Genomic DNA, 23,204 nt, shown 5'->3' with positions numbered 1-23,204 from the left:
TTATATATATTTTGTGATTTGTTTCTTTTGTACATATTGTTTTATTAGTTTCTCTGTGTATTGAAAAAATATTCAAACGTCTGTGTTTTTCTAAATATGAGAATGTTATACCAAAAAAAAGGTCTTTGAAATTAATAAATAAATGGTGATCATTTGAATTGAGTTGTATGATCAGAGATTTGAGTGAAGGTGTGGAGTGATATCAATATTGGCACTTGTGTTGTTTTGTGAGATTATAATAGGACCTTGTCCTATTCATTCAGGGTGTAACCGTGTGAGTTTATACAACTTCACAATTTATGGTTCGTATTTGAAATTGTGAATCCAGAGACACCGATCTTGGGGGTCCAATCTCTTCCCAATTGGAAATGATGCTTATAAAGTGTACATAGGTATTCCCAATGTTATGCTATAGGACAGATAGGCCTTGCAGTAGTGAAAAATGAATTTAAGAGTTTTTTCACCACTAGGATATGTAAGACTTAAAGGTACATGTCCAACTTTTTAAATACATTGCATCCTACCCTAGGGGCTGTAAAGGTCCTATCCTAGAGGTGGCATATATGTATTAAAAAGAAGGTTTAGGCCAGGCAAGATGTGCTTTTTTTAAATATATTTTTATTGTGGTATGAAATAGCAATTACAACTTAATATCTCACCTGTCCCACAATCCCCCCCTCCCACACTCTACACATGAAGGAGCCGGGCCGCAGTGTCACCCTTTAAATGTCTAATTAGGTCCAGCAGCAACACGGTACAGATATGTTCTGAAAATCATCATATACATATGTAACATTACAAGCAATATCAAACAGCAGTACACATTTAAGGTTCCACCTTTTCTTCATCCAGTTCCATCACTGGACCTGTTGTAATTGCATCTCCACTAACTCCCTTATTATGCTCCCCACTGACCTTGCCCAGTGCAAATAGGTTTGCATCTCACCCACATTCAGCACGTACTCATCACACTTATTCCCACGACCACTGCTTACCAGTAGGCAGTCTGCGTATGATCAAGCATCTGGCAATGCATTTCTCCACAACCAGTAGCCTTAGATCAGTAATTTCTTCCGCATGTTTGATGTGTTTAGCCTGCGGCACCAAGCCCAAAAGACATAGTTGTGTGGAGGACTGCAAGGGCAGGCCACTCAAATCCCTCTGATCCTTAAGGACTTCCTCCCAAAAGTCATGTTTCCCTGGACATTCCCACTACATAACTATACATGTCCCTACTGCCTGCTTACATTTGGCTCAACTTTCAGGTTTAGAGGGGTCTAGCTTATGCAGCCAACTCAGTGTAACATAATCTCTCTGTATACATTTATAGTGTATCAGTTTGAGTCTTGCTCTGCGTGAAACCCTCCTGCCATTTCCAAGGGTGCAGGCCCAGTCCTGGTCCTGTAGCACTTTTCTAATGGCTGTCTCCAACTGCAGCCTCAATGAATCCATACGTAGTGCATCTTTTGGGAGGAGCAGTGCATATAGTCTAGTGTTTAGCTGACCTTCCCCTCCCATATCTGGTATTACTTGATTACGAATGTGTGAGTCTGTTTCCTGTGGAAATCGCACACAGGACTTGCAGATGACCACATCTAACCTTGCATAAGCTAGGAAGCACCCCCTGTTATTCCCCAATTGTCACAAAATATCGCAAGACTCATCAGTCGACTATCCTCATAAAGGTCCCCAATGTGTGTGGAGAAACATCCTTCTCCCCATGTCTCAGAAGCATTGGTAGGATAGGACTAATTCTTGTTAACCATGGCATCAGTTGTAAATACATGTATTCATCATTTTTATCTTTTGAGACCTTCTCCCATATATCTAGTAGTGTCTGAGCCTTTAACTAGAGTAACTCTCTTCTTCCTATTGACCAGCAGTAGGGCCAAGAGTTTGCATGGCTTAACCAAACTCACTAGTATGTCAGTCACCAGATCAGTATGTGGTTCCATGAACCATGCAACCACATGCTGTAAGTGGGAAGTTTGATAATAGCTACAGAAATGCGGGGCCTGTAACCCTCCACAATCCCAGGGCAACTGCAGCACTCTCAAGCTAATATACACTCTCCCAGTGCCCCAGTATAACAATGGGAGTAACTCATCCAGGCGTCTGAAAGAAGCATCCAGGCATCCTCATCGGCATATGCTGTAGCACATATATAACTCGGGGTAAAGCAATAATTTTACTGATAGTAGCCCGCCCCATGAGTGACAAAGGGAATTTCAGCCACAGGTGAATACTACATTCCACACTATTAAGCAGGGCTCCAACATTAGATTCATAGGTTTCAGCCATGCTAGAACTAAAACACACCCCTAAGTATTTAATAGGGGCGTTTGAAGTCTTATGCCAGGGAGAGATCCTCTCCCCCAACCAAGATGCCTGTATCAGGTAGACAACGAACCTATTCAGCAAAATATCATCGGCATAGAAGGAGATAATCTCTCGCCTTTTCCCAACCATCAAACCCTCCGCCTTGTGTCTAAATTGTATTAGTCTTGCCAAGGGCTCAATGACCAGAGCAAAGATCAGCGGTGACAGGGGATATTCATATCTAGTCCCTCTCTCCACTGGCCAGCTGTGTGATAGCCTATTGCCTACCTTCACTCTGGCTTTACTGCCCATGTAGAGTAACTGTGCCCATTTTAAATAGGTGTCACTCAGGCCATAGTGTCCCAGTGCACAATTCTTGTATATCCAATCTACAGTATCAAATGCATTATGGGCTTTCAAACTGGCAAGCCCACACGGCCCCTCACCTTTTAAGATCTGATCTATAATGATGAATGCCTGCCTTATGTTTCTGGTGGTAGTGTGGCCCCCCACAAACCCCACATGGTCTGTATGTATGAGTTCCCCTCCACCTTAGTCAAATGATGAGCCAAAATCTTCTCTAAAATGTTTCACATCCACATTAATCCTAGTTAATGGACAATATGATTCACATTCAGATGTGTCAGTTCTCGGTCTTGGCAGAACCACTATATACGCCTTCCTTAGTGTAGCAGATTACACCCCCTGTTCAAATGCATCCAGATACATGGCTATTAATGGTGCACACAGTAAGTCTACAAATCCATTATAGAATTCAACTGTCAGGCCATCATTCACAGGTGTCTTCCCCATATTAACTTGTTTGATAGCCCACTTTATATCTGACTCGTCAATCGATGTGTATAGTATCTCCCTCATTGTGTCATCTGCCACTACTAACTGCGCTTCATCTAGTATAGCAGTCATACTCGCCTCATCGTGCCCACCCTGTCGCATCTCCAAATTAAAGTAAAACTCTGCAAAATGGTGTAGGATTTCCTCATGTGTTGCGTGTAACAAACGTAGCCCCCCATCTCTCTATTACCAATTACACCAGTAGCCGACCTGGTGTGTCTCCCTGTTCAAATTGGATCTCTGTGTAGCTCTTGTAATCATGGTCGCCCAGGGTTTCACATGCCTCATCTAGCTCTCCCTGTTCTCTGTGTTGGTTCTCCCAGACTACGTGTGTGTATGTGATGTCTGTCGATCTATAGCTCCTATTCACTGTTCCAAAGTTGTGACAGTGTGTGTTAAAGATTGACACACCCAATAGGTAGGGGACAAGCACCAAGCTTGTATTAGTAGTGAAAAACTCTCTCACCACTTCTTGGATTTCCTCCCTGTAAGCCTGGTCCTGCAATGCACGCACCTGGAATCACCACTGTGGTATTGAGACCACATACGCATGACCTCTCATCATAGCCACCAAGGATGCATGATCCAATAGCATGCGATTGAGATATCGCACCACCCCAAAGTCTGCAGCCTGCCCCAGGTGCACCAACAAGTAATCTGCTGTCCTAGAGAATGTGTCATGCGGAGGCGAATAAAAGGAGTAGTCCCTGGTCTGGCCATTCACCGACTGCCACAGTTCTATTAAATTCAGAGTATCCATACTCTCCAGCTGCACTTTAGAGACCCTGCCCTGCAGTTGTGCCACAAGTTTGGAGTGATCTCATTCCCTGTCTAGCACACAATTACAGTCCACCATCCAGATGATGTTGCAATGTACATAGGGTGAAAACGTGAGTGTTAGCCCCCGAAAAAATCAGGTATATCTATATAGGGTGCACAAGGTTTGAGGAGTACTGTAGGGGTACCTCAAACCTTTCCTACCACTCCCACATAGCGACCATCCTCCAACCTTCAATTTTATGTCTATATGCAGCGGGACACTATTATGCACCCACAACAGCACTTCTCTAGGCTAAGAGGTAACGATTGCATACCACAATCTACCTCTCCATTTGCACCGTATTTTCTAAAGCTTGTGTTTCCTGTAGCATGATTATTTTGACTCACTGCCTACGGACATAAGACTAGGGGGCATATTATCAAGACAGACGATAAAATTATCACTGCTTTAGCGGCAGAAAACTGCCGCTAAAACGGCGATAATGGGCTTGATAATATGCTCTATGGAATTCCAATTGAAGCCCATGTTAGATGTGAAGGACATCTAACCTGAGCTTCAATTGGAATTCCATAGAGCATATTATTAAGCCCATTATCGCCATTTTAGCGGCTGTTTTCTGCAACTAAAGCGGCAATAATTTTATCGCCTGTCTTGATAATATGTCCCTACATCCTCTGATGCTATGTTCTGGATGCCCTTAATAATCCATGATAATATTGTCACCTCCATGTGCACGTCTAAGAAACAACTCTGTTTGCAAATATTACTAGTTTTGCCAGTAGGTTCTCCAATGACAGCAGCCAATCCTCAGTAAATGTGCAAAGATTATCACTCCCCCCCTCCCTTGTGGCCTACCACAACCCGGCCTCTGCAATTGACACAGCAGGTGTCATTTATCCCCCCAACATCAACACAATCAGACCTCCCCATTAGTGTGATGCTCCCCAGAGTAAGTCGCAAGATGTTTAACTTGCCAGGTCGACATGGTAGTTCCAAACCTCCCACACAGCCTCTGCAATGGCAGGCCTGAGACATGGTTACAGGGCTACTTAAGTGGGTGGCACAATTAATGCTGCAGACCCACTGGTAGCATTAGTGCTTCATTTAATACATGCACTGTAGCACTGGGTAGCAGTGATTAAAGTGCTCCAAGTCCTAAGGCTAGCAAAACGAGGTCAGAAAAAGGTAAAGGGAAAAAGTTGGGGGGACAACCACCTTAAGGCTGTCAGATCTAACAGTTTCCTTGTGTAAGAACTCTTGCCATACCAGAGAATTAAAACAAATTAAATGCTTGCTAAATAGATGAAAGTAGAGTCTGCCTAAAAATGTGCCTTGTAAAAGAAAGCAGTTTGAAAGGGCCTCACCTGGAAGTTTGTGATGGATTGTTCCCCTGAGGAGTAGTTAGTACTGATTCTCATAAAGATGTGAGGGGGATTAGAGGGGAGGCGACTCTGTCTATAGGACACAGTAGGTGGAAAATGATGGGTCAGAAAGCTCGAGCAATTGCCAGTGATTTAGACTATTTTCAATTATTCCTCCCATTACCTTTTGTGGTTCTGATGTAGCGCACTACGTGTCCAATGGTATGCCCAGGCATGGGTTCCTTTCCTCGCTGTGCATCAGCATCCAACCGATACCTCACTAACAAGGCCCACTAAGTCCAGAAGTCGTCTGAGTTGGCTTGTGTTCCAACTGCAAGCGCTTTCACATGGCAGTTTGAGATGGACTTTTCCATTGAGGAATTGAGTTAGTTTTGATTGCATAAAACCTCTTTGTCTAGAGTGGCAAAGTGAGTAAAAACGATGGGTCAGAGTGCTAGATCAATTGCTGTGGTTTAGACTATTTGCACAATGTTAAGACAGACGAAGAGAAAGATGGAAAAAACAATACAAAGCGAAAAAAAGCAGAACTCCCAAAAGTGAGGTAAAGGGGCAAGGAGTACCAGGCAGTGGATTGAAGAGGCCTGGGATTGATTCAAAACACGGCCTTGGAATTGACGCGCTGACATTTAATAGCACCAGCCGCATGCTTCTCAGCAGAGCTTGGAGCACCAGCCTACTCTTTACAAATCAAACCCTGCCTGCAGCATTGCCACTGAGAAACTGTGAGCAATCATCAAGATAACTGACTTAACCCAACTACCTCTGGCTCTTTGAGCACTCTCAGCAAGGGGTCTCTCTAGTGCTCTGTTACCTTTGGTTTGCCACATATCAAAACACCGTTTTAGTGCTGTATTTTTCTTTCCCCTTCCACCCAGCTGCAAGTGAAATGGTCAAGCCACGTATAACCCCCGAAAAGCTCTTTTCGTTGCTGTTTCCGGTACATTTTTTTGTATTATATGAATGCAATTTGCATCCAAACGAGATCATGATTAGCATACCTCCAAAGGCTGCGTTCTTTATTTGCAATTTGTTTTTAATGTTTTTTCAAAATAATCGGTGCAGACTTTTGAAATGTTTGTTTCTTTATCTGCTCTGCTGCACTGCTGCACAAAATACCAGAGACTCCCCACACAGAGAAACTTACCATGGCCATTTATTTCATTACATATCATTACAGGAAAAGTTGGGTCTTTAAAGAGTTAAGTAAATACAGTCTGTTTCAAAATCAGATGTTATCTGAAATCTTTACTGATTTTGTTTCACTTGTAAAGTAATTTTTCTTCACTTTAAGGGTTTGAAATATCCAGGAGTAGCAAGCTTTGCACCAGATGAACACGGCAACATGCTGCTTCTAGATCTGAATGAAGACGAGCCAAAGCCGGTGGTACTTAAAACCAGCAGTGGATTTGATATCGACTCTTTCAACCCTCATGGGATCAGTGTGTACGTAGATGACGAAGGTATGATCAGCGAAGAATTCACGACATGAAATCAAACCATTGTTTATATTGAATGTTTGTATTTCATGTAGTGATATCAAATGTTAAATACAACTGTTATTAGACTGAATAAATTAACTAATAATTAAAAAAATACAAATTGAAGCTCACCAAGCAGTAACTAAAAATTTAAACATATAAACCAATAAGTAGAAATTATTAAAAAGATGAACCTGTTTACGTTCTGTTCGGAAAATGTGTCTAAATAATGCATATTTTGCAACCCTCGCTGAAGCAACATTGTTCGCCTGTAAAAGATAGCACTAATGACACTGCCATGGAAACAATGTAAACAAAAGGACATTCTACATCGATGATTGGAACTAAAGTGCAGTTTTAACAGTCAGGTACTCATCTTGGAGTCTTTGAAATATGGCAAAAGTTCAAATCTATATTAATAAAGATAAGTGTGAGTGTGGGTTTACATTATTTTAAATCACCACATATCCTAAGCTGCAGGTTTAAAGCATGGGCGCCTAAATGGCAGCAAACAAATCTACTTTCAAATACTACTGCTTTTCCCAATATACTCTACAATTTATGCAAACTGTGATAATACAAGGGGATCAACAAACCGGTGAAGAACAGGGTCTAAGGGAAACTATATTTAATGACCTGCCCAAGTCCTAATCTCCTACTCCAAACTTATAAAACCTACGAAACAATAGACTGGGGGTCTAGGAAAAAAGCACAATAGGTGATGTATGTACTAATTGAAGGATAGCTATTCTATCACCCCTGGCAATCAGAGCCGAGCAGGATTCCCATCAAATTACTTCTTGAAGTAGAGCTAAAGTGTCAAGCTCTGATGATCAATGTTATCACGTGGATATCTGCCACCTCCAAAAGGACAACCCTTTGATCATAAGGATTACCTCTGTGGCAAGCTCATACGCTCTCAAAGAATGCCACTCCAATCCGAGGCAAAGAATAGATGCCAAGAAGTGTTTTTAGAGTGATGAAAAAACTAGTGTGATGCAGTGCAAAAAACATTAAAAAGATTATGTGGAAAGACTAGAACATCTAGACAGTATCTCTCTCCTCACACCTAGTAAAAAAGGAAACGAAAAAAAGCAGTGAACTTAAGTCGCCGCTATTGAATCATAGCAGTAAACACAGTGACTGCTGACACATGGTCAACATGTTTCAGCCTAGTTGGAAATTATCCAGGCTTTCTTCAGGACCTATACTCTAATAGCTACTGCATGTTTGCCAATCTCATCTTGCATAAGAGCAAAAAAAGTTAAGAGAACCATACAACCTCGCTTGATGAGAAACCTTCAATCACAGGATGTAATCATCACCTATGGAGATATAAATCAATTATCGTGCTCTGTGCTTGAAACATATAGACATAAAGGTATGCCCATTAGAACTGCAATGCTTTGCTTACCCTGCATGATTAAGGCCCAAACCTCACCTCCCTGGAACCTTCCTCAGGTAAAGATGAGGCCCCGCTCTACAGAGAAAAGGGGGGGAAAAAGGGCACCACATAAATCACGCAGAAGGAATGATAACGACCCTGCCCCAAGTACAGTTTCGTTAGGCATAAACTAGTATACCAAGTGTGTATCCTAAGAATACCCACTCACCTACACCTCAATTCTTAAAGAAGACAATACCAGTTCTCGGTCAAGAAAGTCTTAAAAGCTAACAGTGTACATAGCTGTTGGTAGATGAAGTTTGATCCACAGCATTATGTAGAGGCAGTGGTACAAACACAAATTACTGTGTGCATATAGCCCCAGTCTCAATATTAAAGAACACAGTGCTAATGCATTGTATATATGAACCCTCGATATAACAATGCCGGGGCGCAGCTCTTAGGGAAGTATGTGTGAATGTCTTGGTGAAACCTATCACCACGTGCTCATGACACCCATCCCTCCGGAACAAAGATTGCAAATGCCCGGGTGAGTGGATTTCAACAAATCTCAGGCAGCGTGGAAAAACCAAAGGACGCGGCATTAAGTCACGGCAGAGGGGGATATAACGCACCACTTCAAGAACTCCTAAAATGAAGTCAGCGAGTAACAGGCCGCTTACATGCCCTACAAGTATTTGTCTAAATTAGTGCCCAAGTGGCATAGAGAATGTAACCGAATCTAGAGGTGCATAAACATTTACATGGCATTATGTGGTATGTAGCGCCGAAGTAAGAGAATTCCACCCCCATCACAAAACGGTCATCGTGCAAATTTCAGGCAGCGTGAATGATGATATTGCGCCTTAACATTTTTTTAGTTCTTGCCTAATATTATTGGAATTTAATTTACTTTATTATTTTACATTAAAATATTTTACTTTTTTTTAATAATCTTTAAAAGTTATTAAGTTACAAATAGTAACTTCATACTTTTAGGGACTGGTTTACAAACTGCATTTCGTTGTACCTAAGAAGTAGTACAGTCGTACTACTCGTGGTGTGGCACATCACTAGAACAGTTGACAAAACGTGCATATTTCTGTCAATGGGATCTCATTGAAATCTCCATATTGGCAGATGTATGGGGTTCTGTTTACCTCAAATCATTTGAGACACTCTCGGAAGAATACCTTTTACACCCTTCACAATTCTTGAGATACTTACAACTGCATCACTCACTGGGTCAGCAATGCATCAGCCCACTGGCAAATCTTCCACTTTTCAATCCCATTGAAGCAAAAATAACACTGGAGCCCTTGGGTCGAAATGGGACCTCAAACATCTATCAACTCTTGAGAATAAACACTCCGGACTGTTTTGTTGCCCTGTGTACTTTACACTTTATGGAAACAGTAGATCGGTCTATTGAAAGATTATGAATGGACTGAGGCAGCAACTGCACCACATACTCGCCATCCAAAAACATTTGCATCTCAACTAAATCAAATCTGTACATAGGTATGTGTATCCCCCTAGCAGACTGTGGAAAATGTGCATGTCACATTCTCCAGAATGCTCACGAGACAGATTTCATGTAGTCTAGAGTTGCACGATAGTCAATCATTACTTGGTAAGAAATTGGCTCAGTGCTGGTTGGGGTATTGGGACAACCTGTAGAACATACACAAAATCTAGGCCTCCAGGATGTTACGGTGGACAAGGAGGGATCTAGATACTCCTGTATTCTGTTGGGAAAGGGTATCTCCAGGAGATGATGGCCATTGATCAGAACTGGAATTTCAAAGGGGCTCTGGCATGTGTTGATTGGATGAGTGGGATGGATCACTGCGCGATCAAGGAAAAGATGCAATATTGGGCATGGGGGTGCTCAACAAAACACAGATTTGAGGCACACGGTGGCATTATTTTGACCTACAGACTTTGTTAACTGTAGCGTGATCTAAATGTTTTCGCTGGTTCAGAAAGATTTAACTGATCTCACTTTTACTTATACATGCATGAATATGCTAATTATTTAACTTGCTGTGTACATTTTTTGAAACCTAAATAAACATGTTTATTTAAAAAGGGTACTGCTTTCAGACCCCTAGTACCTAAAAATGTAGAGTTTCAATCTCTCATTTTTGTTTAGGTCTAGCTAGAGATATTTCTCACTGACTCACTCACTTTCACCCACAAACCTTCAAACATCACCTGCTTTTGCCTCCATCCACCCATCTCTCACATTTACTCACCAAGTCTCTCAACTTCAACATTCACTGACTCTTCCATCCACAACCCCCCTCTCAACAAATTTCCCTATCAATGAACAAGCACATTTTCTAATCAAAAGTCAGCCCTACTGAATTTTCCAGGTTGCTGTTGAGATAGATTAATACCTGTGGGCTATGGCTCCCTCCAATAAATGTGATAACGTGCTTTAAAGTGTTTAGGTGTATTTCGCTTTAGTGTTCATGGTGGGTGCAACATTCAAGTGCAATTGTCCTCCCAGAATTCGCATTGAAATAGTTCTAAAGTCTTAGCAATCTCCGTAGCAATGGGGGTGGTTCTTCTATACTATGATTTCGATTAAATGATGTCAGTGCCATAATTCACATTAGCTTATGGTAAAATATTCTCAATAAAACATCAAAAACAATATCTCTTTTCAGTAAGTGAATTAAGAATGTATTGAAAGGACACTGTGTTCATCTATAGATATAGTTGATTTGCTCCCAAATTGTAAGTGTATTTGTGATGAAGAAGAGATTTATTTCACCTCTATTGATTGGAAGAGAAGTGTTTTTTTGCAAGTATGTCAATTAAAGGTCTACAAGGGAAGACTCAGTGTAGTTAATTTTTTACTTCAACAAATCAAAAATCGGTGTCTTTAAATGCAAAATATGAAAGATCTTATGATTGTAAGAGATTAAGCACATTTTGTAACTAATCTATAGATATTATTTTATTCACTTCTAGATGATTCCGTCTATATTTTTGTGGTTAATCACCCAAAAATGAGTACTACAGTGGAAGTATTTAAATTTCAAGAAGAGGAAAAGTCGCTTCAACACCTCAAAACTATAGAACACGAGCTGCTACATAGGTATGCAAAAGGTGCGCTGAAAGCAAAGTTCAGCAGTTTACGACTGAATATTTTCTTCTAATATAAAGTCAGTTGCTTGTAATTCGAAACACGTCGCTATGTACTTACTTTCTTGTTCCAATCGTGTTGAGCAACTGGATTCATGCAAGGGGAGCAAAAGGATGATACTGCACTCCTCACACCTGAGATAAATTATTTCATTATCCATGGTGAGACTCTGGTGTAAAAAACCAGAATTAAATTGCTTAGAAACCTTCAATGCTGTGAAATAGCTGTAACAGAGCAGAAGTGTCTGAAAATTATACCATCCCTGTTTGGTATGCCATGTTAGAACGGTAAACAAAGGCTATAGGCCCCATTATGAGTTGAGGCGCTGATAATCTGCCCTGATAAATAATATACCACGGGGTACTTTATTTATCGGGTGTGATAAATAACACCTATTATGAATTTATGGGGAAAAACATGCAGATTATGCTGTTTTACACTCCAATTTCCACATGATACAGTAATTACCGTATGATTTGCCCTGTTACATTTCAGCAAGTTTGCCCTGGCAAAATGTAACAAATGTTGGGTGTTGGTTGACTAGGGTATGAGCCCATGTTAGGCAGCAACCATAATCCTAGTCAGGACGAGAAGCAGGCAAACACTAAATTAACCCATGGTCACCCTCTGGTAACTTGGCACAGAGCAGTCAGGCTTAACTTAGAGGCAGTGTGTAAAGTATTTGTGCAGCACATCAAACAGTAAAAAAGTGAAATGAACCACATAAAAGGATTCCACACTAGGTTAGAAAAATAGAACTTAATTTAATAAATACAAGATCAAAACAACAAAAATCCAATAAGTAGAAGTTGAGATATGCATTTGTAAAGAATAAACTGTAAAATAACGCCTAGAAGCAATAAGCTCTTACATGGGATATCTGGTCATGCCGGACTCAGACAAAGGCAAATGTTCAGGCTGACCGCGATGGAGCGCAGGCCAGGTACAGGGACCGAGTTAGACCCACTGAACAAAAGTACCTTAATCCTGGTTGCGTCAATAAAGATGCGCAGTGCAGCCGAGTGATGCGTTGGTGTTCCCCATGCAACAGCGATGATTTGTCGGTTCTGAAGGCTATGCGCTAGTTCCAAGATGCAGCAGAGGTGATGCGTAAATCTTCTCAATGCAGTGGTGGTGATGCGTTGGTTCCAAAGTGGTGGCTCCCTGGCGAATGCGCCGGTCCTGTTCCCGTAACAGAGGCAATGAGGCGAATCGGCTCTTGCAGCAGAGAATGCATCGGTTCCACTTGAGCAACATCTTAGGCCTACTTCCAAGGGTCCAGGACTGAGGTGCCATCACTTGACAGGGCAGACACACAGATTGCAGAGTCCAGGTGTAGAAGCAGGGTTGTTGGAAGTCTTTTATGTCCCTGAGACCAGCAAGCCCTTGGAGTCACTCTGGTTTCAAGTGATGCAGGTTTAGTCCTCATTCAGGATGGGGTACTGCAGTCAGCAGGGCAGCACAGCAAGGCAGGAGTACTGCAAAGCAGCAGTCCAGCAGAGTGACAGTCCTTCAGCAGCACAGCAGTCCTTCTTCCTGGCTGAGTCTTCACAAGTCCAGAAGTGGTAGTACCAGTGGTCCAGTACTTATACCCAGTTGTGCCTTTGAAGTCGGGGTGACTCCAAAGAAGGGTCTTTGAAGTGCACAGAGGTCCTCCATTCCTGCCCCAGCACCAGACTCACTTCAGGAGGTTAAGAAGTCTTTTGTGTGGGGACAGGGCACAGCCTATTCAGATGTGAGGATGTGTCCAGCTACCCCCTCACATCTTGCCCAGGATGGCTCATCAGGATGTGAATGGCCCATCAAGTCACACCTAAGCTCCTTTTGTGTGTGGATGTCTAGAGGGAATGCACAAAGCCCAGCTGGCACCCACCCCAGATATGTACTGGAACCAGGCAGCAGGCACCAAATGGCTAAAGTAAGAAAAAAGTAACTTTCTAAAAGTGACATCTTCAGAATTGCAATTTAAAATCCGACTTCACCATTAGTTGTGATTTTAAATTGTGATTCCAGAGACACCAAGCCTAGGGGTCCAATCTCTTTCCAATTGGAAATTGCACTTATAAAATGTAAGAAGCTAATCGCAATATTGTACTATGGGAGAGAAAGGCCTTGCAGTAGTGAAAAACAAGTGTAAGAGTTTCTCGCTACCGGGGCATGTAAAACTTAAAAGTACATGTCCTACTTTTAAAATACACTGCACCCTACCCTTGGGCTGTCCAGGGCTTACCTTAGAGATGACTTATATGTATTAAAAATGAAGGTTTGGGCATGGCAAGACAGTTAACTTGCCAGGTTGACATAGGAGTTTAAAACTGCGCACATAAGCTCTGCAATGACAGGCCTGAGACATGTGTAAAAGGCTACTTAAGGGGTGGCACAACCAGTGCTGCAGGCCCACTAGTAGCATTTAATTTACAGGGCCTGGGCATATGTAATCCACTTTGCTAGGGACTTATAAGTAAATTAAATATTCCATTTGGGGATGAACCAATATTACCATGTTTTAGGGAGAGAGTACATGTACGTTAGCACTGGATAGCAGTGGTAAAGTGCTCAGAGTGCTAAGGCCAGTGAAAACGGGTCAGAAAAAGTGGAGGAGGTAGGCAAAAGGTTGGGGGGAAGACCACCCTAAGGCTGGCAAGTCTAATATTGGGTTATTTAATGCATTTGTGAATTATTGTATGTGTTAAATAAAACAAAACTCATAATTTTGCCCCCGTGTAAACATGGGTTTATGGACAGGATGGAATTTAACAAGCCACTTATTTAGGCCTTCAGTGTGAAAAACAAATTGAGTATCAGTGCAAAAAATAGAAGATAGAAGCCCGGTAGCTCTCTGCAGCGTCCTTGAAAAAAACAAAAATATATATATAAAGGAGAGTGGGATGTGGAGAATTTGTAAGCAGAGGAACAGGAGCAAAAATAGAGCATGGGGGTAGACAGATGAGCAAGCATGGGAGAGAGCAAGAAAACATATGCACTCCCATTGAGTACTAAATGATAAAAAGCATTGACAAAGCCAAGAGGCCTGGATTGATTGTGCTAAACCAGGACTGTAATGAAGGCAAAGGAGCCTTCCTTATCATTATGTTTTCATGTGTATGAGAAATTAGGATGCAAAGGAGCTTTTAATATACTTATGCACACATGCATATAAAATTTGTTGCTGGATTGCCAGACCACAATTCACCTTGTCTCAGACTGACTTTCATGCTAAATTGCTGACCTCACACCATGAAATGCTAAACAGTGATTTGGAGGGTGTTTTATCGCATGTGGAGGTAAATGATGGCAAAGATGGATGGACATTTTAATGGTTTGCTGAATATTTATATTGTATGGACTTAATAGTTAAGCCTGACTGTTTATGCAGGATCAAAGATGTGAAAGCACAGCTGTGGAAAGCATGGGTTGAGGAATTTCAATGATAACAAGCAATGGCAAAGCCAATAGGTGTTGACGCCTCTCACACACATTCCCACATCACCTTTCCCATACACACCCAACATTGTTAATCACAGCATGCCTTTACAGACATTAATGTCATGTTGGTAGTAGAAGTGGTTATGGTGGTGGTAGTGGTAGTGGTAATGGTGATACTGGTAGTGATGGTTACGGTGGTAGTTATAGTGAAAGTGGGAATAGTGCAGGTAGTATTAGAAATATGGGGATAGTTGTGGTGATGATGGTTGCACCAGTAGCATTGATAGTAGTGGTGATGAAGGTAACAATGATGGTAGTAGAGGTGTAGATGGTGGTTTTAGTGGTGATGGAGGCAATGGTGGTGACAGTGGTGATGATTGTGTGACCATGGTGATGGTGTTAGTAGTGGCGGAGCTGGAGGTAGTGATGACAGTGGTGAAGCTCGTAGGTAATGGTAGTTGTGAACGTGGCGGTAATAGAAATTATGTGTTAGGAGCAGTAATTTTGGTGATAAAGGGCCTGATTTAGATCTTGGTGGATGGGAAATACATCACCGTTGTGACAGAGTAACCTGTCCGCTGAGCTCTAAATCAGGCCCAAAGGTTGTGTTGTTGGTAATGGTGGTTCTTGTTGTAATAGTCATCCTAACGGCAGATGTGTTGATAGTGATGGTAATGGTGGTGATGATGTTGATGGGGCTGGGTGGTGCTGCATGGCATATGCATACAGCTGCTGTCAAAATGGCATCGGTTAGGAGTCACTAAGCAGTGAAGGATGTCAGAATAAAGGAGGCCTGGGGTGAAATCCTTCATATGCAAAATACATATCAAATGAGGTTTCTGGCACAGTGGGAGAGCAGAAAGTAAGATTCAAGATAAGACTTGTGTGTACTAAAGTTCTTCTTTATGTTAATTCGTCTCTCTGTGCGGACATGGATTACAATATAGGAGAAAGAGAAGCCCTTTCAATATTAAGGAGGACCTAACCTCCGCAACTTTTTGATTATTTATATGCTTCTTTACTCATGGACAAATTCAATACAATAGCAACAGTAGAAGCAATATATCAATATATTTATCAGCAAAGCTGTGACTCAATACAGGAATACTGTACTAGCTTCAGCAAGGCATTTTGTTCAAAAGCTCTTATTTTTTTAAACACCAGTACATACTGGAGTCGATGGCATGTAAAACACACTCCTGGCAGTTTTATTGCCATCACATGATTATTTTCTGTTTCCCTAGAGGGAAGAACATCACTATTAGATCATATATTTATGTCTATATATGTATAAATATATACACGAAGGGAGACGACGCTGCGTTGTTGATGCAAAACACCATGGCGCGTTTGACATCCATCTTGTGGTTGCGCTCTTTAGTAGTTCTATTTACCATGCCTCATATACCATCACGGGCATTATGAGAGCTGTAGTGCTGTAGTTGTACCTGGAAACCCTTAATCGTTTTTGTTGAAACAAGTCCAATTACAGCATTATGGGTTTGTACATTTCGGGTTTCCTTTAGAAATTCCATACGCACGTTTTCCATAATCTGGCACCGTTTAATGCAGTTCAGTCTGTAATCGTACTGCCTGCCTTTGGGTCCTTCCTCTCAAATAATTATGGGCTGCATTGGTATTATGAATTTGAAGGGCATATGCTTACCATATTCTTTGATGAGCCTGCCCTTCAAGATAAAGATTGCTCCAGGCGCATCGGAAGTTCAGACCTCTGGTCACTTGTCTTCCAAAGTTGAATTCACATGCTGGAGATAAGTATTACCTCGCCAACTTCATGATCTGCAGGTGTATAAAAACATGCTGCCACTTGTTTAACATTCAAACAAAAAGGGGCCGATTCTGATTCCGGCCGCAAAGCGTACCGACCCACACGGACCCGGGGCAAAGACCGGCCAACACGGACCAGCACCGTACGACCCGTGCAGTACGATGCAACACTTGTGAATTACAACCGACACATACGGAATACAAGCCGTACCACCGAGCCGTAGGGAAAACAGTGAGTCGCCCGGAAAACGGACGCGATTCACACCGACCGACAAGGACCAGGAATGAACCCGACCGACACGTACCCGCGATGTCCGATCCACGCAGTACGATGCAATGCGTGTACACCAGACCGACTCGCACAGAGCCCAAGCCACATGAACGACACGCACAGAAATCAGGGACCCCAAGCAATAGAGATCTCCACGACCGACGCGTATGAAACCCAGAAGAAAGTCAGCGTGAACGAGCCAGAGAAGCCCGCACGAGCCAACAGCAGCGTCCGTCTCGGTCAGAAGAACGTCTCCTTCATGCCTAGAAAACCCAGAGGTAAAAAGACAAAAAAAGGACCAAACAAGCAATGACACAGTCAATAAATATCTGGGAAAAAAACATGGAACAAAGACACACCCACAAGTCCACCTATATAAAGGACATCAATCACTACCATGATCCTTTGCAAATAGGAGACAACAGCCTGCAGAAAACAGCCTTCACACAGCAACCACAGACACACTCACAACTCACCCATCACACAACTTTCACACCATTAGCACCTCACCAAAAGCACCCACACATACAGCTAGCACAACCAACACTAACCCACCCTCACTTGCACCCTCACACACACATCACTCACCACCACCACCCATCACCATGCCCCCAAAGAAGAATCCAAAGTTCACAGATGATGAGTTAGAAGTGCTGGTAGACAAGATCATCAGATTAGAGCCACATTTGTTAGGTACATTGATCCAAAGGACCCCCATGTTACAGAAAACCAAGATGTAGGCGAGCATTGTGGACAAGGTGAACGCACAAGCACCAACGTTGCGCACAAAGGACGATATCCAGAACAGGTGGTATGACGTGCGCAGGAGGGTCAAGAAACTCATCGAGAAAGATCACGCCCTCCTGACAAACCCGTATACTTCAGGACCTGGGAGGAGAAGGTGCGGGACATCCTCCCACCAGAGAGCGTCCATGGTCTAGCAGACATACCAGAGCCTGGTGAGTCCACAAACAACATACTCAATATTGTGTGGCAAGGGGACAGTGAAACCATGCACCGTAAGCAAAGCCACAGTAACCAATAGATCATCATCCCCAGATGTGTATGCTAGTCAGACAAACACAATACCTGCCATCTCATAGTGACTTGGAACTGTGTCATAACATGTACCAACCTACAAACAAATAGAGCAAGGCAGTGGCACAAAGCTAAATAAACAATGCCAGACAGTTTGCCACCACAAACACACTACCTCACAGTGCAGCTGACTGACAGGAAAGAATAGTGGGTATGCAGGTGAAGTGAGTGTATCCAAAAGCATCATGGGGTTTGTAGTCACAGATAATGCTTCCCCTCCAAATTGGCCCATCAAGACCTCTCTGAACCATGCCCACATTACAGGGAGTGTAACAATGACTGACAAGATGGCTCTGACCATACTTACCAGCATGTGGAGACACACACACCCCTCAACACAAATGCCACACAACTCACCGTGTAGAATGCATTGACTCACACCTTAGTGAAATATCAGCCAAAGAAACACCGTACTGGGTGCTGCTGTGTGAAGCACAGGGGCTCTCTTTGGACTTGTAGCCAAACAAACACAAGGACTTCATAGTCAGCCATCTTGCCATTGCTGTCACACCCCCTCACAGGGAGGCAGAGTCAAAAGGAAGGAAGTATGGACATGCTGGGAAGGAGGGTGTAGCCAAGAGCCTGATGGGAGTTGCAGTCACAGACATTCCCCACCCACCCACATAGCCCAGCAAGCTCACACTGAACCATGCTCACCTCACAGGGAGTGGGAATGGACTGACAAGATATCTGACACTGGGCTCCGTTGTGGGGAGCACAAGGCCATGCTGGGAACTGGGCACCAACAAATACCAGGACTGCACAGTCAGCCATATTGCCATTGCTGTCACACTCCCTCACAGGGAAGCAGAGTCAACAGGAAGGAAGTATGGGCATGCTGGGAAGGAGGGTGTAGCCAAGGGCATGATGGGAGTTGCAGTCACAGACATTCCCCACCCACCCATATGGCCGAGCAAGCTCACACTGAACCATGCTCGCCTCACAGGGAGTGGGAATGGACTGACAAGATGTCTGACACTGGGCTCTGTTGTTAGGAGCACAAGGCCCTGCTAGGAACTGGGCACCAACAAAACACCAGGACTGCACATTCAGCCATCTTGCCATTGCTGTCACACCCCCTCACAGGTAGCAGAGTCAAAAGGAAGGAAGTATGGGCATACTGGGAAGGAGGGTGTAGCCAAGAGCATGATGGGAGTTGCAGTCACAGACATTCCCCACCCACCCACATGGCCCAGCAAGCTCACACTGAACCATGCTCGCCTCACAGGGAGTGGGAATGGACTGACAAGATGTCTGACACTGGGCTCTGTTGTTAGGAGAACAAGGCCCTGCTGGGAACTGGGCACCAGCAAACACCAGGACTGCACATTCAGCCATCTTGCCATTGCTGTCACACCCCCTCATAGGTAGCAGAGTCAAAAGGAAGGAAGTATGGGCATACTGGGAAGGAGGGTGTAGCCAAGAGCATGATGGGAGTTGCAGTCACAGACATTCCCCACCCACCCACATGGCCCAGCAAGCTCACACTGAACCATGCTCGCCTCACAGGGAGTGGGAATGGACTGACAAGATGTCTGACACTGGGCCTGAGAAATGATGTGGCTGACAATCACACATATGCACTGGCCAAACAAAACCCGGTCGCACACACAGCCATTGCAACCATATGTTCAAACTCATTGTCTGGGGATGCAGTGTCCAGGGGTGTCCCCTGGCCGGGCTGGGGAGGTGTATCTTGCAGATGACAAGTGTGGAGAGCCATATATGGTACATTGCGCAAAGCACACAGGAACTCACATATACATCATTGACAGGGGACATCTGACAGTGAATGGAATAGACACACCAGTATAGCCGACACCATAGCATGGTCTCATTCGCACTCGGTGCTGTTGTGAGCTGCATTCCACTTCTACATCGTGCTAAAACACATGCATCCTTCACACAACACACTACTCACTGACAAACACTGTAGACACAAGGTCTAACCTAGACTGCATTGGAGGAGACATGCTACTCACAGCAGCCAAACTGCAACACACACACCACCGGCCCTCACTGTCATAAGCATAGAAAAGCCAGAGTACTACCTTGCCCAATCCATGTCACCATGGAGAACATTGCCAAGTCAAATCACATATGCACGTACAGAACTCTGCACCAGACTCATTCATGATGGTGACATCATCACTTGTATGAAATGAGATGGGAACTAGGAACACTGTAAAAAAACACTTCCTCCAAAGAGATCACAGGCCATGTCATACCAATACACCAATGTGGCACACAAAGACTAGCAAAATCTGCTACCACACATGCCCCAATCTTACAACATATCCTCAGTGGAATAGCACTTATGTCCTTGTTAAAGCTCACATGTGTACAGGGATGACACACCTGTGTCAGCAACGTGATGGCCCTTGAGTAGTAATGGTCATGTACAGACAAATCTATACATGAGCTGGGCATGCACACACTTCGACATGTACATTGAAATTTTTCATTTTGGCTGGGCAATGTGCAACAACAATATCAATCTCTGTCCGTGACAACCCTGGACAAAGCAGTGTACAGGCACGCATCCGACCCACAGTAGAAAATGTCATGTATGTGAACCATTGATGCCTGTAGAAACATAACTTACATTGGGTGTCTCTTCCACACCAGCAACACCACCCAAGGGGTCCCAGTGTCACCTGTGCGTGCTGCCGCAGGTCCTGTCCGTGTGGATAGGGGTGCTGGGAGGGGTAGGAGGCAGAGGGCGCACCTTGCAGAGGGGTCTGGACTGCATGATGACCCACAACTGGCATGCATCATAGATGCATACCAAGATAGCGCCGGAGGATTTGGCCAGGTAGTGGGGATCCTCAAGGACATGCAACAGGAGCAGGCTGCCCACCATGCCCACATGGAGGCAAAGTGGGATGCACTTACTGCGGTGCATCAGGACATACTCGTATGCCTGCGCCAGATCAGCACAAACATGTCCACACCTCCCTGTGTGGCCACAACATCTGTTGCCACACCAGTCTGCCAGTGCCACAGGGAGGGAGGATGACTGTGGCGGAGAGTCCCCTGCACCGCAGTTGCCTGCACCTGAGGAACCTCCCCCCAAGAAGAAGAGGGGTCGTCCGAAGAAGGACAAGTGAGACGCAGATGTCCCTGCACATCCCCCAGGGCCTCTAAACCTGTTCTGGACAATGTTCTTTGTGCGCAACACGTTCACCTTGTCGTATCTGACACAACTCGCCTACATGACATGGAGGGTTCATGTTGGTCCAATGTAGCAGATGACTGTGGACTTTACTCTGGACATTTCAGCTACCAACACTTCCAACTCTACTGCGAACTTTGGATTCAAACCCCAATGTACAGCACCCACCATCCTGTGCACTGTTTGTAAATAAACTCACCAGTACATCATACTTGCCTCTGTTGTGATTCCAACTTGTCATGTGTCATGGAGATGTTGATCTGCTAAACAACACAGTGCATGCCAAATACTACAACAATGTGACCACCGTTATGTCATGCTGATGTGACACATGTGAGAGAGACACACCACTATGGCACCACAACACATACTCACCATGTCCATGTAACTCATCACACACAATGATGTTGACCTGAAATACATTGTTATGCACAGACACAACACCTATCTACAGTCAGTGGTAACAAGTCCACAGGTGAGGTAAGCAAATGTCACTCAGATGTGGGAAGATATACAACGCACCTAACAAAGCATAGCACAGGTACATTACACATCAGCAACATGTTTATTCCACAATCGTTGCAAGGTAATTGTACGTTACAGTGGACACACAGTCATAAAGTGTCGGAGAATTGAACTCCAGGGGTGTGTGGCACATCACTTGATGGGAATTGACAACTCCCCACAGTCAAAGTACCCTGGGAAGGACAGACACAAGACACAGTCAAAAGCACAGCAGGACAGGAGAGAAATGCAATACACATGCACAAAACATGTCACAAGAAACCTACACAGAAACAAGTTAGCAGTTCTACACTATTGTGGAGTACAGACCAACTGAATGGACACATCACTGCACGCATCCAGTCAAGTGGCACACAGACACACTCAAACAGCAACAGAGGAGCCATAACACATTTCAGGCTAACTCCATACATTGACATAACAACCCTGTAAACTCACATTCAGGTGAAGAAGTTGTTGATGAGCTGTGTGCGGATGTCACCCTCATCATCATCATCACTGGCATCATGTCCCAGGCCTGGATCCTCCACAGGTGGCAGAGGTAGGTCATCATCATCCTGGATGAGAGGCAACTTCTTCCTCACTGGTCGGAATCGACACCTTGGTGTTATTTGTAACTTCATGGGAAATTATTGTGATAGTGCGAGATTGGCCATTGGACAATATCAAGAAGGGTTCACATAGAAAGTGCGTCCATGGGTTTTAAATAACAAACAGAACTGCAGCAGTCCTCTTTTGTGCATTACTATCCATCAACCAATCGGAATGTCATCTTTGAATTTAAAAGCAGTGCTGAAATGCTATGTTTTATGTTGCTGGTATTGAGAAAGGCGAAATAGCTCAATTACTGGTCCTCTATATATATGGAATCGCCAAACTCAAAATCAGGCCCTTAGTACAGATTGTTGTTGGTGTTGCCATATGCTTTAATTGAAATGATAGTAACAGCCTTGTATGAGAGCATGAGGATACATTTTTAAAATGGTTTGAATCATGACTTGCTCAAAGTCTATGATTAGTGTTTGGGGTTAGTAATTATTTTTTTTATATTTAATATGTTTTATGAAGTCATAGTGAGTTTTGCTTTGTATATTTGGTAGAAGGGCATACATAAAAGTGGAAAAGTGTGGCTCAATGGTTAGAGCGGCAGACCTCGATGCAGAGCACTGGTCCGGGACCAGGGTTCGATTCCTGTCGTGGCAGGGGCTCGGGCTATAAGTTCCACGGACCGGATATTCTCGCCTCAGTGCCTATTCTAATCATGGGTCCCACACTGCAACTCTGGGCAATAGCTTGCTTAATCTCCACAACGGCCCCGACAGCGCTGGGATGCCTGGCTTCACCCTGGGGATGCCCAGGAGTGGACATTTCACAGGGAAAAAGCCAGGAAGGGTTCCCTAGCGGTATGAGTACAGTGCCGGAAAACCCCGAACCGGGGTAGCTGTGCACTATATAAGTACAAGCACATTTACATAAAAGGGATATTTGTATTTTGATATTCACTATATATGGTGTATATCTGATTGAATGGTTTGGGACACATTTTGAAGGTTCTTTATATCATC

General features: G+C 43.7%; 1 protein-coding gene across 1 annotated transcript in view; it reads left to right on the top strand.

The window, feature by feature from the left end:
- LOC146789239 (serum paraoxonase/arylesterase 2-like) overlaps nucleotides 1–23,204 on the top strand; it is a 375,480-nt gene that overhangs the window by 189,479 nt on the left and 162,797 nt on the right. Inside the window, exons 4-5 of the mRNA XM_085630859.1 lie at nucleotides 6,629–6,797; nucleotides 11,182–11,308. Coding sequence (XP_085486985.1) covers nucleotides 6,629–6,797; nucleotides 11,182–11,308 — 296 coding nt within the window. The remainder of the gene's footprint in view (nucleotides 1–6,628; nucleotides 6,798–11,181; nucleotides 11,309–23,204) is intronic.

This window comes from Triturus cristatus, chromosome 10, assembly GCF_964204655.1.
Source record: "Triturus cristatus chromosome 10, aTriCri1.1, whole genome shotgun sequence".
In the NCBI taxonomy this organism is placed as follows: Eukaryota; Metazoa; Chordata; class Amphibia; order Caudata; family Salamandridae; genus Triturus; species Triturus cristatus.
The sequence above is the reverse complement of the archived record's forward strand: the minus strand, read 5'-3'. Positions and strand labels throughout refer to the sequence as shown.